Below are 18,800 nucleotides of genomic sequence, written 5' to 3' on the forward strand. Positions count from 1 at the left end.
GAGCGCGCCGTGCTTTGTGTAAGCTCAAGCACTTGATGCACATGATTCATTGTTTATACTTTTTATGTCGTGTTTATACTCTCATGATTTTCTCAACGTCCTCTTCTTTGTTTGGCATCTTTTCAAAGCGTTGGCGCTCTGTTTGGCGGTTGGAGTTGGTGACGGCCTGGGTGCAGCTGGCACCTGGCGGCCCGCATCGCGTGTGTAAGCCATTGGGCTGCGGCATCTTTATTCTAGCAAATATTTTTTGACACGTCTGAAATCGAAGCACTCTTGATGGGAATATCGCTTTCCACCTGTTCCTGTTTTCAATTTTTCATTCTACCAGTACGATTTCTCGCCATAGATCTGACTCGCCATGCTGTGCAATTCTTGTGCCTTCATCCACAACCAAAGAGCACGTGGGCAGACATCGATCTTGCGCCCGCCCGCCCACTCGGGTCTAGAACGGTTGGAGGCGCTGCACACAACACCAAAGTACTGGTAGAGAAGACGATGGCGCCGGCCTGCGGACCAGGTCTGGACATGGTGGCGGCGTGGCCGGGATTATCACACAACTTTTTGCTCACTATTGATTTTTTTTCTTTCCCAAGTTGACCGAGCTCTTCAGCTGAGCGCCTCATCGCCCGCCGCCCCCTTTGCCGCTGCACTAGCAGCGAGGGCGTTGCAACGTGCAGAAGCTAATTTGCCCACGAGCTTTATTATGTCCTCTCCTGGCGTATCTACACCTCTAGGAGCAAACGGCTGGCAGCCAAGCAACCAAATAGTCAAAGGTGGCTGGCGAGCTTGTTTGGACTACCGATAGGCCTCGATGGAGACCTGGTAGGCGGTAATGGGTTGGCAAAAGAGGCCGCCAAGTGTATTTTTGTTTCCACAGCCAATACCCCATGTTCCGTGTGTTTTTTTTTTTCAAAGGTGAAACCAACAGGGCCCCAACAATGGCCGGTTCAAGTTCAGCATGCATAGCACCGTTTGTGAAAGGCGCGCGAGAAGGCTTTTGTCGCATCTAATTTAAGAAGCTGCCCTACCTTGCCTTTGGGTACACGCATGACCACGACGGTCAAACCCCCGTTGACAGGATGCTGTGGGGAGCTCGTGCAACATGATGCCCTGCCCAAGGTTGCGTTTTCTGCAATGATTGTTTTCCTTGGGCTTAGCGGGCGCTGCAGGCACTCTGGAATAGGCATGCCCCCCGTGGCATGTCGGTTTACGGATACCAGTACGAGATTTGACCGGGGGGCAAGTGTGAGCTGCGGCATTTCCGGCAGAAATGACGGGGACACACAAGATTGCCGGACGGGAATTGTCCAAAAACTCAAAAGATGAAAAACGGAAACCAGTCTCCTGGGAGAGATACGTCCGTCATTAAAAGCCGGCAATGCGAGTTCTTGAACGGCGGGGTGGAAAGGGCCAGCACTCTCCGTACTGAGCAGTCATTTTCGAGACACGAGGGGGGCAGTGCTTGTTGCTTTTATTCCCTCCCCGACCGACTTACTCGTGAAGGCCTCGTCAGCTTTCTCTCTCTCTCTGTCCTCTCTCTCGGGGGGCCATGCCGGAGGGGGCTCAGAAGCGAGCACTATGCGCGTCAAGAACAAAAGTTCCCCAAAATTCCTCCTCGTATTTGGGTTGAACCCTGTTCGGGGGGCAATGCAGACGAGACTGGCCAGAATTATGAAGTAAAATGCAACAGCCGAAGAAACTGAAGGGGGCCGCCAGATCCTAGAGGAAATCAAACGCCAAGACGAATGGCCGCGCGTTCTGCCCTAAAATCACAAATGGGACGATCTACTATAACGGTCTCCATGGTGCATTGGTGCATAACTAGGCAAACTATCCGCATATTGCACAGCACGAATCGGCGGCAGGGATGACATGACAAGCTTTTCTTCTGCCCACCTGTACGAGAAGAAAAAAGAGGCAATGCAGTGCAGTGCAGCCTGTGCAGGGGAGGGTTCGTGCAGGAATTCCTGCGGGCTTTTCTGCTTGGCCATCATAAGACTCCAGGGCGCATTGGTAGGGCACTGGGCAGGCACGACCGGTAGATACGGAGCAACGTAGGTGAAGTGGGAATCATTTCCCGCGTCTTGTCACTTCAGGAAGTTCAGGATGGCTTCTGGTGTTGCTGCGCCGCCTTACGAGGCGCGTCCTCCATCCCGGCACCCGAGGAACGCAGCCCACCCACAGCACAGCACAGCACAGGGTCTGTGTGCGTGTGTGATTTCCTACTGGCAATTTCAAGGGCCAAGCAGATCGTCCGTCCTCGCCCTTGGGTCTGGGAGAAAGCTGTGCTTTCTGGCTGGCTGGGAAGCGACAAGAGTGGGACGATCCCAGCCCGTCTTGGGCAAAGCGACTTGCGTCAGCCTCTGTCGAGATGGTGGGTTTTTATGGCGCTCTTGCGCAAATCGAACTAGTGATTTTTCTAGGCCCGTTTCTGTCTTTGGTGCTTTCCTCGTCATAATAAGCCACGACAGCTGGCAGTTGGCCGAAGCGAGGTTCGCGCACCAAGAATCTGGCGATGGCCTCTGATCGAGCTTCTCCTGCCTGCCTCGCAAAAAAATGATTTGCGTAGAGACTTGGGCCCATCATGAAGCATGCTTTGACAAGGCGGAACAGAATTATTTGTATTGATATTTCCTGCACGCCCCCAGCTAGAATGAACCCCTGTCAAACACAGCCTTATTACTCAGTGCTCAGAGCGGCAGACATAGGCCGATGGATTCGGCCCCGGCACAGCCTTGTAGTAGCCGTTCCAGACCCAGACAGCCAGACCCGCGCTCCCACCAATTGTCGAGGGCCACGGTGTAAGTCATCAGTCAGTCAGTCAGTCGGGGTCCTGGTCATCCCACTCTGCAACGTGCGCGCCCTGGGCTGTGTGAGTGAGTGAGTGAGTGCGTGCGCGTGCTGACTGTGTATACCTACCTGGCTCGTCCACTCTCCCTGTTTCCCCCAGTCCTTTTTACAACAGACTCATTGCACCCGAGTGACACTTTGTGTATTTCCGACGAACCGGTTACATTTGCGTTCAATTTTTTGCTTTGTTCATTATTATACGTTGGCCTTTTTTTTGTTTCTTTTTTTTCTTTCGTCGCTCGCTTGTTGCCCAATCCCGACAAACCATCCGGCCAGTGGCACCGGGAGGTTTTTTGAACGGCTGCCTAGCGAGCCACGCCAGAGTCGACGTGTCCCGCGGCAAAATTCGCAGTGCGGCTGGCAGCCTGAGTATCACGGCCGTCTCTTCGTCTCTCATTTTCATTCTTTTATACGTCTCCCCGCCAGGAAAAGGAAAATGCGGGCCTTTACCAAGGCAGCAGCTTTGCTGCTTGTACACTCTGTCGCTGGCGAGTCCATGCCAGGCCCCGTCCGCAGAGTCTCTGCAACGGGTATGTTTATTTTCCATTGCAAAGAAAATAAAACTCAGAAAATAGCGGGAACTTGCTAACCGACGGTAGAAACCATTCCTACTGCATACATCACGTTGAACGTGCCGGTGGATGGTACCGAAACGCAACTTGTTGTGAGTAGATTCCAGCTCGGAACTTGCAACCGACCCTAACATTTCATCGCCAGCCCCTTCGTCTTGATCTTGCCGAAGGCGAGGAGCCCTGCTCGCCGGCCCAAGTCCGCGTCAACGGCCAGCCTCTGGCGCAGGACGCCGATGGCTTCGGCCAAGGGGTCTTGACCCTGGACCACGACATCACCATCACCTCCAACTGGACCTTTGCCTGCCAGTCGCTCAAGCAGGCCCTCACCGTCAACGTCCACTCAGTCAACGGCAACCCCGCCGTCGACCCGACATTCTTTATCGCTCACTTCTACCAGACGACGCCCGTGCAGATTGCCACGGTCGAGAACGTCGCCGACGTCCGCTACCTGCACCTCCACACCACTGTCACTGAGTCCCTGGCCGACAGCGGCGAGGAGCACGCGGACGTGACGAATGGGGAGGCGTCGGAATACTACGATGAGTATCCCGTTCCCGTCCCTGTCCTCGGCGAGGGCAACGGCGGCGTCGATGAAGAGGTCGCCCAGCTAAAGGAGCTCCGTCGCCAGGCCCGCGAGCTGGTGGCCATGATCCGCGACCAGGAGGACGCCATCATGGACAAGCTCGAGTACAACGTGCAGGAGAAGCTCGCCGCAGAGCCGGCGCCCACGCCGCTCGGCGAGTGCCGCGACGTGCGCTGCGCGTTCAAGGCTCTGGTGTACCGTTTCCGACACAGTCACGAGGAAGTGTGCGAGAGCGGCAGCGGCTGGCGCGCCCTGTTTGGCTGCGCCCCTGAGGAGCAACCGTGGATGGAGAACGAGGACATGTACGATGAGGAGTACGATGCGGAGATGGATTGGAGTCCAGAGGATATGGAAGACTACGATGAGGGAATGGACTTCGTAGACGACATGGAATGGCTGGACATCACCAACGAGGATTGGGACTCTGAAGAGGCCTTTTACACCAACTACGAGGAGGACATGCTGGCGATGTACTACGAATCTGTAAGTTGTTCATGCACACCACAGGCAATCCTGTCCACTAACAGAAGACCAAAAGGCTCGCAAACGCATGCTGATGCTGGTTGCCGAAACGGCCGTCATCGTTGGCGCCGCCGTCTTCTGCATCACATCTCTCATCCGGCGCCTCACCACCGGCCGCGGTCGCTGCCTCCGCCCGCGCACCTCCAACGAGCTTCCCCTGTACCAGGACGCACGGTACTTTGACGAGCCCAAGACGCTGCTCTCTTTTGACGACAAGTCGACGGCCACCGCCAGCGGCTATCCCGACGACGAAAAGGCGATTCTGCTGGCCGCGGAGCAGCAGGCAGCCAAGAAGACGTCGGTGGCCGAGGAGATTGCCGAGCTACGCAAGGCGGCGTCGGTCGTGAGCGATCTGGTGGCGGTTGAGGCGGCGGAGCGCAGGAGCAGCGTCGACTATGACGACGAGGCGCCGCCTGCGTATGAGCACGGCAATGAGAGGGAGCATTCGCTGTAATGAAGCCAGATCTATACCATTTGTCCTTTTTTGCATAACTTGACAATCTTTCGAATTTCTTTTATAGAATACATACAATATATTCAATACGTACAATACGTACAATACGTACAACACACAATGCATAAATGCATCAGCGTCGAAAATGAGTCGTAGTAAATGAGTAAATAAACATGCCGGCTGATGCTTTAACCAAATATGAATGTCTGGTAATTCTTTCGTATTCTCGCCACACCGTCTTCCAGCTCCCAGCCTTTGACCTTGCAGACGTGGCGATACATGTCCTCGAGCATGCCGTCCATGTCCGCCCCGGCCGTGTGCAGGTCGCTCTCGATGAGCACGCGGTCGGCCGGCACCGCCTCAATCACGTCGTCTATCTTGGAGCGGCTCGCCTCGGTCGACATGTTGACCGCCGTGGAGAACGAGACGTAGACCTTGGCGGGAATGTTTCTCCGCATCCACTGGTCCAGCGTGCTGACGCTGCCCGAAAACGAGTGCAGGCAGATCCGCGGCGGATATGGCTTCCCACCACCACCACCACCACCACCAGCTTGCTTCTTTTTCAGCTCCAGAGCCTTTATCCTCTGCGACAGCGACCCCTCCTCTTCCTCTTCAGACTCGCCTTCGTCGCTGCTGCTGCTGCTGCTGCTGCTGGAAAAGTCCTCGGCGCCGGGCGCGACCAGCCTCTGCTCCCGCCGGGAGGGCAGCTCGTGGCCCGCCCAGCACCGCGAGACGGTGTCGTGCAGCAAGCCGTGGGCCTGCACGCCGTGGAGGCTGACGGCGCGGCCGAGCGCGCCGGCGAGCGCGAGCTGCGCGGCGAGGACGGCCTGCTGGTGCGGCATGCGCACGCGCTGCGGGCTCAGGCGGCGGCCCTCCCTGCCGCCCGGGGTGAGGCTCTCGTCGCGGGCGTCCGGGTCCGAGGCGGCCCACGGCGCGGGCAGACGAAAGGCCTTGTCGAGGCCCGTCTCGCCGACGAGGGCGAGGGGTCGCGCCTCGAGACACGCGCGCGTGGCGGCGATGAAGGCGGAGAGGGGCGCCGGGTCGGGCAGCCCGTCGATGAAGGCGTCATCGGGCAAAGGCTGCAGTACAGCGCGGTAGTGTGTTTTTTTGGCTTCAGCTGGGGATGTGTCGCTGTTGGTCTTGTATGTGGGCTCTGCGGCAGAATCGTCGTATAGCTGGTGCGAGAACCAAGGATGCCAGCCAAACGCCGGGACGACTTTGGATGTGCCGCAGGCATCTGGGAGATCTGCAGGGCCTTCGAGGCCGTGCGAGGCAGCTACCTCGGCGACCAGATCCTGATCCTGGGATCGTGTCGCCATGATTGTTAATACGGATGTACGCATACTGGCGAGGTCGTCAATCGAGGCCATGGTATCTGTTGGGTGGCAGTGTGCGTCATAAGCACCGAGGTGCCAGGGGAAGCTGTCCGAGGGCTGGAGCGAAGCATGGCCGCCGTCACCCGCACTCTGGTGATCTTGGCACATCGTTTTTCAAGCAGGGAGCTTCACTGGGAAATCAGTAGCTTGAACGCTGATTTGGTGCTGTTCATATCGATTGCATGTTGGACGTTGAGAAGCTTCCAGGTGCCGCTGGCAAGGCTGACTCTGGGTGGCTGCTGGCCCCGCGATTTCAGTGGGCTGGGCCACTGCGCCAAGGGCGTAATTGACTGTGTAAGTCAGGTTGGTCACTGCGTTGTCACTCTTATTTACGATGGTAGTACGGCAATTAAATGTGTGAGAAATAGTAGTTTTGTATCATAACGCCAAATAAACCCTCCCCTTGATTGTCAAAATTGAGACCATGAGACGTCTTCCATGAAAGCAATGGCAGGCCTGGTTCTCATTGCCGTTCCTGGAGCAGCCGCTGAACTCCAGGACAGCGATTGACATGACCCAGAAATTCAGTTCTGGAGTACAGCCTCGCATCAACATTTAGTTCCTTTTGATTTAGCAAGTCGCTGGCGGAGTTTGGCGGATGTGCAGAGAGTGCCTGGACAAAAACCATGCCCAAATGGGTCAGGCAGCCGAGGCAGTGGCGGCCACCGTCCGGCCCTGCTTCTGTTGGGAAAGGAATATATGCCGCAGAGGAGCTGATTGTTATTGAGCAATAACTGATGAACAGCCTGTCCAGTCCCAGTGAGACAAAGAGCGACTGGGGCTCGTTCAAAGCTGTGGCAATCTCTTCCGCGTCCTTGACACGCACAAAGGCCAGATCCCGGACCGGACAGTAGCACGAGGGGGCTGCAGCAATCTGCTCGTCATTCAACACGAATATGGACTTTGCGAGAGACATTTCGACAAACTTGAATTGCTTTTCCAAGTTCAAGCAGTGCATGCATACCCTTTCGCAGGTGAGGAGAAAAGCGTAAGCACCAAAGGCCCGGCACGAGGAGCACCGATCGGAACGCAGAACTTGGCGGAAAATGTGCAGCGCAGCATGGCGAGAGAGAAGTTTGGTCTTTGCGAGGATGAATGGCAGAGTCGGAGCATGCTTGAGGATCTCTCTGTAGGGCTGGAAGTCTTGGACCAGACGTCTTGCTCGGAAGCATGATTGAGAGAGGCGGTAGAGGGACTGGATGTCAAGGGTCTCCAGCACTTGCAGCGTGATTTCTTTGGGCAGTTTCTCAAGACGCCCCATGGGTGTATCAGGTCGCAGCGTAGCTGAAGCGAGAAGGCAATGGCGAGGCTCTGGATCCACGCTGAGCATGGCGATGAGCTCCTCGGAGAAGCCGGGAGAAGTCATGAGGGAGGATGTTCTTGAAGAAGGAAATATTCATTTTGCTCTGCGCAAACAGGAACTCATATACTCATCTCTTGACTTTCAATTCAATTGCATCTGTGTGATGGCCTTGTTGGCGCTTTGGAGTAGGTGCATCTCGCACGCAGCCGGAGTTTGCTGGTGCTTGTTGGATGTCGTGCATGTAAGAGTTGTCGGCCGGCGGTTGTAGAGGGTTTTGGCCATGAAAATGGCATACAGCCTGCGCATTATTTTTTTCTTTTCATAAACATTGATGTTGTGCTTCACATAATCTACGACTCATCAAAGATCTATTGCTGCATTTGGAGAAGCATCATTAGATAATCGATGAGTAGGTTGAGCAATAGGCTGAACGGCTGGTCCTCCGCCGCTGCAACTTGAGTAATCTTTGCGTCTCACCATTGAAGAGGCAAGAACCCAAACCCGATTTCTTATTCAGAGGTTCCGGTTCTTCAAATAAAATTCCGTGTGATTTTATTTCATGTACTTGGAGTACTCCCGATCCTGAACCCCCCCTTCAGCTGCCACTCTGTACAGCCGCGCACCTGTCGTCGTCATCCTACCGACGATGGTAAGCAACCTGAAAGAATCATGTATGAGGTCTGCATATAACACATCCACACAGAGAACAATTAATGCAATGGAAATTATCGCGATGAATATGTCGGCGGAACAATGTCACTAGCACGCACGCCACTGATCCGCCGGCCTGCATGGCGCATGGTCCGCTAAGAACCCCCTGAGTGTACGGAGTACCCAGTAGAGATACCGGACAAGGGTTTAAAACTTTCGCCTCAGACCTAGTCCAGTCCAGTACAGCGATGGACCCCGCCGTGGCCGCTCCAAAACGCGCCGGTCCTGACAGCTGCCAGCGCTGTGAGGCTGGCATCTGCCAGCTGTCGCGGCCCACCAACATGGCGGGCGGGCGTTAGCGTTGCAGCACCGGCCTGCAAGTCATTTCGTCCCTGTTTCTCGCCGCACCTTTCGACATGTGATTGTGTTTTTGCTCGTGTCCCCTCGTCTCTTCCGTCCATGCCCGACATCTCGCCACAAACTGAAAGTGGAAGAAGAAAAAAATCGTCGCAGCACATACTGATATTGAACATTGCTGCACAAAACTCCCCAGGACCCCTATTTCATCCAATCTCTTCCCGATCCCGCCCTCCCTCATCGCACAGGACAAAAGCGCCTCCCACAAGCCGGCCACGCCGTTCACACCACCACCACCACCACCACAAACATCCAGCCACGAATACGGCAAGCCTCCTGCCTGCTAATCGACAGGAAGCGGGGGATTCGAAACGCTCCCGCAGATAACAACCAGGTCCGAGGTGGTAGAAAAAGCAAAGGCGCCGTCCGTTGCATCGCCCAGTCCTCTCACCACCCACCCTCTTCTTCTTGTCTTCTTTCCTCTCCTTCATTTTACATCATTCCGTCTGTGGCTCTAGCGTTGGCCTGAGTCAGCTTCATCCCGTGTTCCTCGCTGCCGCACAGCGTTTCTTTCATCCGACGGCGTGCCTGGCCGCAGATAAGATAGCTTCACTTCCCAGCGCCGCGCACCCCCCGGCCGTATGCCCGCTCAACCCCATTGTCTCAGAGTCGTGTGACGCAACGCTGCATCGGCCAAAAGCAGCTCCAGACAAGGGAGCTCGCTTACACCATTGACCTCACCGGCGGCGGGCAATCCATGCATCCTCGCTCTTCTTCTCATCGTCCTTCGCCCCGGCCGTTGCTGTCCACCATGGCGCTGCTCAACCCCATCTACGTCCTCTTTGTGCCCTTTTTGTTCGTCGTCACAGTGCCCATGGCCCTCTTTGCCGGCGTCACCACCACGCTCGCCTTTTCCGTGCTCATCTGCCGCGGCATCCTCGTCTACCTGGACCTGGCCGTGTCCTACGTGAACCGCTCCATCCACGGCCTCAAGGTGCCCTCGCGCCTGCACCAGGCAGCGGCGCGCAGCGACCCGCCCTCGCCCACGCCCTCGTACCTGGCGCTCCGTCAGCGCCGCCGCCGCAGGCCCAGCTCCGTGAGCATCCTCTCCGGCGGCACCGTCACGCCCGTCAACGACGTCGGCCTGGGCCTGACGCCCAGCATCGGCGCGGAGCGCGACTACGAGGGCCTCGGCGGCTGGCGCGTCGGCGACGACGAGATCTGGACCACCATCAACTCCAGGCTCGAGCTGCCGGACAGACAGCACACTCGCCATCACCACCGCTCGCCTTCGGGAGGCGGCGCATCCACCCCTGGGGAAGGGGGCATGCTCATGATGAAGCGCCGCACGCGCAGCCCCGAGACCAAGACTGTCAAGGCGCCCGTCTCAGCAGGGCCGGCATCCCCCAACAGCTCGAGGACCAGGACGCCTTCTACCTCTCGAGTTGGCTTTGGCCCGTCCTTGACGCAAGAGAGCTATTTCTCACTGGTCATGTCCCCAAAAATGGCTTCCAAAATGGCGTCCAAGAAACCTGCAATGCAGCATTATTAATGAAGCAATGAACCCTTATGATGTTATGACATGAAGAAATGAAATGAGACTCGGGCTCTTGGGAAAAAATTCACAAAAAACTACCATTGCTGCATTTTGTGTATGAGTTTATTGTCAATCTGTACATTATTAGCTGGTTGGACGGCACGTAGCAGGCCGAGCCTTTGTCTTCACATAGCTTGTGTAAATGTGCACAATAATCACTACCAAAACATTTGACGATTTCAATAATGCGGCACTTGTATAAAATTAAAGTTCATAATTCATCGAGGGTATTTCCAGAAGCCAAAAGCAGTATCCAACGCTTCAAAACAAGTCCATACGCGCCAACCATGCCCTATCCTCGCTCTCCTCACAGCGTCTTCCAAAAGTAATTGGCGTAAAAGTAGCGCGAAAACTTCTTCTCCATATTCACCACATGCACGTCCCCTTTTCGATCATTCCGAATCACCGCGCGCGCCCACTCCCCGTCCTTTTCGTCCCTCTCGATGTCGATGCCCAGGCTGCGGTACACCTTGAGCCTGAGCAGCACCTCGTCGTCCACAAAGTCACGCCTCCGCGCGCCGGCCTCCTCGCTGCCCTCGACCCCCTGCAGCTCCAGCTCCTGCAGCCGCTGCGCGAGGTCGGCGGCCTGCAGCGCCGTGCGCTCCGCCTCGGCCTCGGCGTCGCTCGCCGCCTTTGCGGTGCGGAACTTGTGGCTGTCGAGCGAGGTGATGGCGGACGCGTGGTCGGCGGCGTCGTGCGTCGCGACGAGCTCGGTGTGCCGCTGCGAGAGCGCGCCGAGCTGCCGCGCGAGCTTCTTGAGCGACGACTCGGCGTCGCGGAGGCGCAGCTCGCGCGCCTGCTGCAGCGTCGACAGGGACTCGCCGACGCGGGACACGGCGAGCTTGTCGGGGTGGATGTTGAAGTTGTCAATCGTGTGACGGATGAGCTGCAAAGGGGGAGAGAAAGCAAGGAACGTTAGTTGAGGATCTCTTTGCGCGACAGGCATCAGGGTCACGAGGATGGGTGCTGGCATACAGTCGCGGGATCCTCGGCGAGCAACATCTTGGGCGACAAGGAGTGACGGGGCTGTCGCGCTCGCTGGTCGGTTGTGTATGCTGTTGCGGCAGTGGTAGCTTCGGCAGATGGGCCGAGTCGTTTCGGATGCCTTTCGGTGTTTGGTTTGTAGTTACTCCAGCAGGGTATTGTGGCTGTCGAGATGCGTCGTCAAGAAACCCGTCGAGAGTGCTAGCAGTGTGGAGACTTTTCTTTGCGCAGAACAGTAAATAGAAAAGTCGCGTCGGCCAGGCGACACTTTAAAGCTGCCTCGTGCTGCGTCCTGCCCCACTCACTTTTCACCACCATCTGTCAGTGTGACCAGCATTGGTGATTTTGTGCAGCTTAAAAGAGCAAGAAACCTTGACGAATAAAAGTACCAAAGGAAAAAAAAGTGGTATCTTATGGCTCTGTTTCACAACTGACTTTGTCAACACGTTTGTAAAATGTAATTACCCTTCCGCCACCGTGGGCGCAGCGTCTACCTTTTGCTCTGTTCCAGGTAATTCAGTGGATACAGCCAACGTCATCTGCGCCACAGCCGGACCAGAGCACCCGCCACACTTTTTCCCCAGCCTGTGCCTCACCCGAAAGCTGCCAACTATCCCGCGCGGCTTTCCTCGTGAACGGCCCCATCTATCTGTGTTGCGCCAAACCTACAGATTTCCTCGGCTTGTCTTCTTCCTCTCCTTCTTGCAAGACACAACTTCCTTCTCGACTCCGAAACCAGCACCGCACCGAGCCCTTTTCTACCTCTTGTTCTTCTTCTCTCCTGGTCTCGCCACAGCCTGCCCGCCGCCAATATGGTTACCGAGCTTCCATGTGAGTTGCTGAACCAGGCGCTCCAAAGCGCACCGCCGCCGCCGCAGCAGCAGCAGCAGCTTTGGGTTGCCAAACGATTCGATGTCTTCGTACTTTTTGCTAACCAAGATAGCAGACGCTCTTGATGCGGAAACGTGAGTGCCGACTCCCCCTCCCTCCCGCTTCCCCCGGCCGATCCCGACACCACATACCTTTTCCAAATGCTAACCCGGCTGTCATCCGTCACAGGCCGCTCAACGCCGCAGAGCTCAAGGTTCTTCGCGCACAGTACGAAAAGGAGGGTGAAATGGTAGGCGTACAAACAAAGTTCAACTACGCCTGGGTATGTACTCCTCCTCCTCCCCCACAAGCCACATACACCCCCCTCCCGTTGTCAATCTCCAACTCACAATCTCTCTTCAACACAGGGCCTCGTCAAGTCCACCAACCGCGGCGACCAGCAGCTCGGCGTCCGCCTCCTGTCCGAAATCTTCCGCGTCGCCCCCGAGCGCCGCCGCGAGTGCCTCTACTACCTCGCCCTCGGCAACTACAAGCTAGGCAACTACGGCGAGGCCCGCCGCTACAACGACCTGCTCCTCGACAAGGAGCCCGCCAACCTCCAGGCCTCCAACCTGCGCCAGCTCATCGACGACAAGGTTGCTAAGGAGGGGCTCCTCGGCGTCGCCATCCTCAGCGGCGTCGGCCTCGCCGCCGGCGTCGTAGGCGCCTTCATTATGAAGAATGCCCGCAAGAGGTAAAGGCTGAGAGCGCCGCAAAGCATTAAATACTACGAGAGACTAGGGGGCGACGGGGGCAAAATAATCGCACATCAGCAGCAAATCTGGATTTATCGGTTTCCTTTTTAACACATCATTTTTGGCGAATATCGGGCTTCATGGGTATATCAAACAGTGCGGGCGCTGCGTGGGAATAAATCACCTCCTCTCTTTCTTGTTGGCTCCTTCCTGTTCCTGATCTTGTAGATATCGATCAACGGTCTGTAGCCATTGATTTGAGGGCACCTACCTCTAAGATAGAGCTGAAAGAACACTGCATCTTGTTTCAGAATAGCTCGCACTGCTCTACCATTTTGCATCTCAGTGGTATCCAACTCAACATACACATTCAAGTCACTTGTAAAATGCAGCCGTGAAGTACCAATGAGAATAAATCAAGCTAAACGACTAAGGTTCAGAAAAGAAATACAGTATCCGGTCCGGCAGAGAAAACTAAAGTACAGACTCGACCCCCATGATGTCAAGCATAACATGCCGGCCAACGCTGCAGATCGTGTTGATAAAACAGTCAATTTCGTTGTACTAGATTATAAAGGAAACCATAAGTGCGCAACGTCGGGGACAAAACCAATTCGCCAAGAAGACAACCCTCAAATGAAAGCAAACCTGTCCTCCAAGATCTAGAGTCAACCTTTTGCAACAGTCCAAAGTGACAACAAGTTTCCAGCGCAAAAGATGACAGCAAAGACAACCATTTGCCCTCCCTGGGCAAGTATTGTTCAATATCTTGTGGCTTTCCCCGTTTGTCGTCCTCGTCTGCTTGCGCATATTTGGCATGGCATGACTATTCTGTATAAACACTTTTTTCCCTTCTAACCATCCCCGCAACAATGGTATTTTCGGTTGACAAATTAGATACGGAGTCGTGATTAAAATGGAAGCGGGCCTGAAGAGGTAATGAAAAGACTAAGCAGATAAGAAAATGTATGGCGTAGAGCCTGTGCTGCCAAAGGCATCATGGTACTCAGACATTGGTCGTACAGAGAGCACGTCATCACTGGAGCAGTGCTCAAGTACCGCCAGTTTATCGCAGAGAGAAGCCCTTGCGCTTGCCCTCCTTTTCGAGAGGGCGACCGCTCTCGACACGCTGCTTCTTGTCCTCGAGCTCGGCGCGTTGGCGGTCGAGCTGCTCCTTCATCTCGCGATGACGGGCGTAGAGCTCCTCCTCTGATTGCTTGAGCTTGCTCTCCTTTTCTTGCACCTTTTGTTGGAAGACCATCTTCATCTCGGCCTCCATCTTGGCGAGCTTCTGCTCGTGCAGAGCGCGCTCCTCCTCCTGCTTGACAGCAGGGTTGACCTCCTTGAAGACGCTGGGGTCCTGAGAAACACCCATAGCAATAAGCTTGTCGGTACGGTAGTTTTCATAGAGGGTGTTGTTGGTATGCTCCTTGAGCTCCTCCATGTGGGTGCGGATGAGCATCTGGCGCAGCTTGACGAAGTCGCAGTGCTCCTCGTTGTCGACCTCTATGGTACCCCAGGGGTACTGACGGCCACGGACAGCACGTCCGTCGGGGGTCTTGATCTCGTTGGTGGCACCGACAACGGCAAACGGAACCTTGGACATGATCTCGTTGTTCTCAGCAATGGTCTCCTCATCGTCGAGCTCGTAACGGGGCCCTTCGAAGATCTGGATACCATGGTGCTTGATGTCGGACAGGATCTAACAGATATTAGCATTGGAGACATTACAGATAGAACATCTTCGGTGCAAAACTTACTCTGGCCTTGAAGCTGGCAATCTCCTCATCGGTGAGGGTATCAGACTTGGCAATGACGGGAATCAGGTTGACCTTGGTGTGAAGGCGGCGCATGACCTCGATGTCAAGGGGCTTGAGGGAGTGGCCAGTAGGCTGGATGAAGAAGACGCAGGCGTGAATTCTGTTGTCGACAATGTTCATGCGGTTGACCTTGTTCTCAGCATCAAGATAGGCGTCGTAGCGCTGCTCAATGTTGTCGGTGATAGGGCGCCAAGACTCGTCATTGTTGACAAAGTCACCAAATCCGGGGGTGTCAACGACAGTCAAGCGAAGGCGGACACCAGCTTCCTCGATATCGGCGCTGATGGACTGGATGGTGACGGTCTTGGGGATGATCTCGAGGCTGGGTCCCTTACGCTCCTTGGGAGGGTAGAGGTTGGAGTTGAAGAGAGTGTTGACGAGGGTAGACTTGCCGAGGCCAGATTCACCTGCATGCGAGTTAGGAATGGTCGAAAGAAGAGTCTTGAATAAAGCTTACCAACAACCATGACGTTAAAGTTGAACCCCTTGCGGACACTCTTACGGTGCCACTGGTTAGGAAGGTTGGCAAATCCAACGTAGCCGGTAAGCTTGCGTCTGACAATGTTCCTGTTATCCTGTACGGGAGCAGAAGTAGGCACGTCTACGGATACAGGGTTAGAAGGGCTGGCCCCTTTCCCGAAGTCTGCCGGGATGTCAAGCTTGCCGTTAGCGGGGGAAGCCGGCGCCATGGAGGGCGGGGAGGCGCTGCCGTTGGTAGCTGCAAAGAATGTTAGCCCAGGGATACATTAAACAGCTGCAGAGTAAGCTAAATATGCGAGAATAGACATGTGCATTGGCAATTGGAGGTTTCTGACAGGTGAGGGTGCTGGCTTGGTGTTTGAGTGTGAAGGTCGGACTGGCTATTTCGGTGATGTCTGAACTTCCGCCGTCGGAGTCAAATTTGGTCGGTTGCATTGGGCCAGGATTTAGCTCCTCAGATGACATTGTAGTGCAGGTTCCCAGCTTTGGCGGGTCATCCACGTCGAGCATGCTTCGGTAAGGAAGAGCAGCGTTTGGCAGTGGTGCCACTGGAGGGCTGGAGCTAAGACGTTGGGAGGCGGCTGGGAGGCTAGCGATTCGCTTGGATTGCGGCTGCTGGGTTCTGGGACTTCCGAGGTCGATTTTGGCCGCCGCGAGGGATGCTTGATCCAGTTGAACGCTTCGCGTGCGATACTTGGCTTGGTGGACGAGAGTAAATGGCATGGTAGAGGAAGTACTGCTGGTCCGCTATTGGTGATGCGGACGTCCAAAAATTCGAAGCCAAGAAAGCGTAGATTGTGGAATTTGATGCCGGACGAGAAAGTTGTGGGAAAGAAGGAAATCGAGCGAGGAGAGGTGATGAGATAAATCTCAAGAATGTTGCAGGCGTTGTGCACGCCTAACAAGGTGGCGGGCAAGACCCAGGAACAGCCCCTTTTGCCTTTGCGACTGCCATTCGGCGCGAAGCAGCGTATCAAGTGAAGAAAAAAGAAGCTTACCCATAATTATGTATAAAAAGCGGTCGACCGGTTCTCAAAGGATGGTTGGAAAGTACGACTTCTGGCAAAGTAGTTAGCAGTGCTCCTAAATCACAAGCGCACATGCACCATCGAAGTGCTTCAGGGACGCGACCGCGCCATGCAGAATTGTCCTGGCATCGGAGCTCTTGCCAGCTGAATAGCGGCTAGAAAGAAAATCGACGCCGCTGGAGAAAACTCTGATACGCGATGGCAGCTTCGGAAGGGGATAGGGAGGCAGATCGGCTTGGGGGTAGGCTACCTACCTATCAAAGGATGACGGATCCTAAATGACAGCTAAACGGGACGAAGGGACACCCGAGTTGAAATCTCCTGGAGACGAGGCGTCAAGAGATATCGCAAGCACGCAACTGCGAAACGAGAGAGGCAGTAGCGATGATGGCGAAGGAACGACGAAAGAAACTGACGTGAGGATCGCAAGTTCGCCGGGCCAGGAGGAGAAGGGGGACTTTTTGGGGGGCCACCAGTGATGAATTGGACAGGAGGTGGAATTTGTGCCTTGCTGGCCTACAACTACTTTGCACAGCGCGCGGCCAGTGGGAGGCTAGCACTGGGTGCTGGCCTCTAGGTGCAGGGGCCCTTGCCGGGGGCTTATTTGGGGGGCGGCCTGGCAGAGTGGCACCTGCAAAAGGGGTTTGTGCGGAGCTAGCCATGATTGGTTTAGCGTCCTCAGGGGGGCGGGTCGGCTGCTCTTTGCAAACTCAACGGCAACTACAGTGGTTCTCAGCGGACAGGACGCTGTTGTCCGGAAGTACCAAAATACCAGAGGTACCACTTACCGGGGTACGACCTAGATAGGTAGGTAGACTGTCAGTCCTGTGCAACTTGCGAGTACCCAGTAGCTCTTTGTCCGGGACCTTGCCCGAGCTTTCTGAAGCAACATCTCAGTCACCATGCAGCTCCTTTTTTTAGTCCTTGCTCAGTGAAAATGACAGATGCAGTATCACGCGTCGCAATATTACCCAGCACACGGGAGTACCATTCATGCAGAGTTACTTGCGGCCGACTGGTACACATATGATACAATTCAGGTTGCCTCTGTGTGACAATTTAACAGCTAGGTACAATTGCAACTTTTTCCCAGCCTCGTTAACTACAGACCTATTTGCTGTACCAGCACAACCGCAAAGATTTCAGGTGTAGCTTACAATCTAGTCGGTGATGTGTTGGCGTCTTGGTTTTTCTTTTGGTGTTTTGCTGGTGTCCAAATTGCGTAGTGGGACGTTCATAGGTACATGCCCGAAAAGGGGCCAAGCACAGTCGCCCTGCTGGGAGATGCAAAAGCAAAGAGACCCTGTTCATTTCTTTCTTCTTTTCTCTCTTTTCATTTCGTCTCATACCCTATGCCTCCATGGACCTCGATCAGAGTACCATCTCTGTGCAGATCCCCAACCACGCATGCCACTTGCCTGAATCCTCCTCTAGCCGCTAAAATAGTGCAAAAGAAACGCTGTCTAGCTCTTCATAATACAAGTAAATTTGGGCTCTTTCGTTCCTTGGCTCCTTGCACCACTAATAAAAGCGACTGCTCGATGGCGCACTTCCAGCCTGCCCCGGACTCTCAGGCGGGTTTTCCCCAGCCCAGGCCAGCGCGCTCTGGCCAGCCATCTAGCTCGGCTCTGGTCGTCTGGCTGTCTGGTACCAAGTACAGATTGATTAGTGTCCACGAGTTCCACTTGGTACTAAGGCTGGTGTGGCGCGCTACTCACTCATACGAACATGTTAACTTCAGTCCTAATTCCCACAGTGAGCATTGGACTCGTCATCACCACAACACGTGCCAGGAGTCGCAGCCGTTATTACAGAGTCGTGCATATCAATATCAAGAAAAATTGTATTTCGATGCCAATGCTGCGGAACATCTAGTTGGGGGCATCACTTGCGAGTCTACGTGCTGAGAGCGCTTCTGTTGTCTTCTCGTTGACAGCGTATTGCATAGTCGCAGACTCTTCACAAAGCTTGAAATACTCTCGTGAAACATGCATGAGGCCATGCAATGTCTGGGTCTCGGTTGCTTTTTAGTAAGTCACCGTGTGGGCTGGCTTGTTCAACAACCAGCCTGGCTGCTTCAACTAGTACCTACCAGTACAACGCGGCTGCAGCTAGCGACGCTGACTCTGGTAGCGATACTGAGAAATGGACATCACTACGACATCGTAGAGCGCTCAACGCTACCCCCCGTATCACTTCCACGACAGGGAACAAAAAAGGGACAGCAGCAATAATAGTAATGACCTCTTCGCAGCTCCCACTGGGGGGGCAACGACAAAACAGGTAAATGGTATAGGGTACCCTACGCGGTGGACGGGGTGTTTTCTAAGAGACTCTGTAGCAGATTTTCTATTTCAACATGTGCCAGACCTTCTGGCAAAATAAAAAGTCCATACAAAACCCCTTGACCGGGGCTTCAGACCAGATTTGGCATTGCAGAACCATAGTGAGATGCACCTGGTACATGGGCAAACGGAACATATGCCACAAAGCCTCTCACAAAACACCCCCCCGCCTGCATAGGTATGTGTCATCAAGGGTCGGATTCACATGCAAAAGTTTGGCTCGGGATGGAGCGCATACATATTAATTGATTGCAAAATATTACAATATGAATTTTGAGCGAAGGTAAAGTCTATACGTAATACGACTAGATAA

At 54.7% G+C, this 18,800-nt stretch overlaps 7 protein-coding genes across 7 annotated transcripts; 3 read left to right on the forward strand and 4 right to left on the reverse strand.

Moving 5' to 3' along the window:
- Positions 1-3,286: 3,286 nt before the first annotated feature.
- Positions 3,287-4,981, forward strand: LMH87_006923 (uncharacterized protein; the record flags this gene model as incomplete). Its single annotated transcript, XM_056191931.1, has 4 exons — positions 3,287-3,380; positions 3,450-3,514; positions 3,568-4,488; positions 4,544-4,981. 4 exons carry the CDS (start codon positions 3,287-3,289, stop codon positions 4,979-4,981), a joined length of 1,518 nt encoding a protein of 505 aa, XP_056060200.1.
- A 188-nt stretch (positions 4,982-5,169) lies between these two features.
- Positions 5,170-6,465, reverse strand: LMH87_006924 (uncharacterized protein; the record flags this gene model as incomplete). Its single annotated transcript, XM_056191932.1, has 1 exon — positions 5,170-6,465. The coding sequence occupies one exon, from the start codon at positions 6,463-6,465 to the stop codon at positions 5,170-5,172; it is 1,296 nt and encodes a 431-aa protein (XP_056060201.1).
- A 355-nt stretch (positions 6,466-6,820) lies between these two features.
- On the reverse strand, positions 6,821-7,723 carry LMH87_006925 (uncharacterized protein; the record flags this gene model as incomplete). The annotated part of the gene is made up of 1 exon (XM_056191933.1): positions 6,821-7,723. One exon carries the CDS (start codon positions 7,721-7,723, stop codon positions 6,821-6,823), a length of 903 nt encoding a protein of 300 aa, XP_056060202.1.
- Positions 7,724-9,425: 1,702 nt separating this feature from the next.
- On the forward strand, positions 9,426-10,220 carry LMH87_006926 (uncharacterized protein; the record flags this gene model as incomplete). Its single annotated transcript, XM_056191934.1, has 1 exon — positions 9,426-10,220. The coding sequence occupies one exon, from the start codon at positions 9,426-9,428 to the stop codon at positions 10,218-10,220; it is 795 nt and encodes a 264-aa protein (XP_056060203.1).
- Positions 10,221-10,572: 352 nt separating this feature from the next.
- On the reverse strand, positions 10,573-11,267 carry LMH87_006927 (uncharacterized protein; the record flags this gene model as incomplete). The annotated part of the gene is made up of 2 exons (XM_056191935.1): positions 10,573-11,151; positions 11,241-11,267. 2 exons carry the CDS (start codon positions 11,265-11,267, stop codon positions 10,573-10,575), a joined length of 606 nt encoding a protein of 201 aa, XP_056060204.1.
- Positions 11,268-12,061: 794 nt separating this feature from the next.
- Positions 12,062-12,817, forward strand: LMH87_006928 (uncharacterized protein; the record flags this gene model as incomplete). Its single annotated transcript, XM_056191936.1, has 4 exons — positions 12,062-12,080; positions 12,196-12,214; positions 12,309-12,402; positions 12,488-12,817. The coding sequence occupies 4 exons, from the start codon at positions 12,062-12,064 to the stop codon at positions 12,815-12,817; spliced, it is 462 nt and encodes a 153-aa protein (XP_056060205.1).
- A 1,063-nt stretch (positions 12,818-13,880) lies between these two features.
- Positions 13,881-16,116, reverse strand: LMH87_006929 (uncharacterized protein; the record flags this gene model as incomplete). The annotated part of the gene is made up of 5 exons (XM_056191937.1): positions 13,881-14,516; positions 14,575-15,041; positions 15,092-15,235; positions 15,299-15,352; positions 16,113-16,116. The coding sequence occupies 5 exons, from the start codon at positions 16,114-16,116 to the stop codon at positions 13,881-13,883; spliced, it is 1,305 nt and encodes a 434-aa protein (XP_056060206.1).
- Between the last annotated feature and the right edge of the window lie 2,684 nt (positions 16,117-18,800).

This window comes from Akanthomyces muscarius, chromosome 1 (genome assembly GCF_028009165.1).
Source record: "Akanthomyces muscarius strain Ve6 chromosome 1, whole genome shotgun sequence".
In the NCBI taxonomy this organism is placed as follows: Eukaryota; Fungi; Ascomycota; class Sordariomycetes; order Hypocreales; family Cordycipitaceae; genus Akanthomyces; species Akanthomyces muscarius.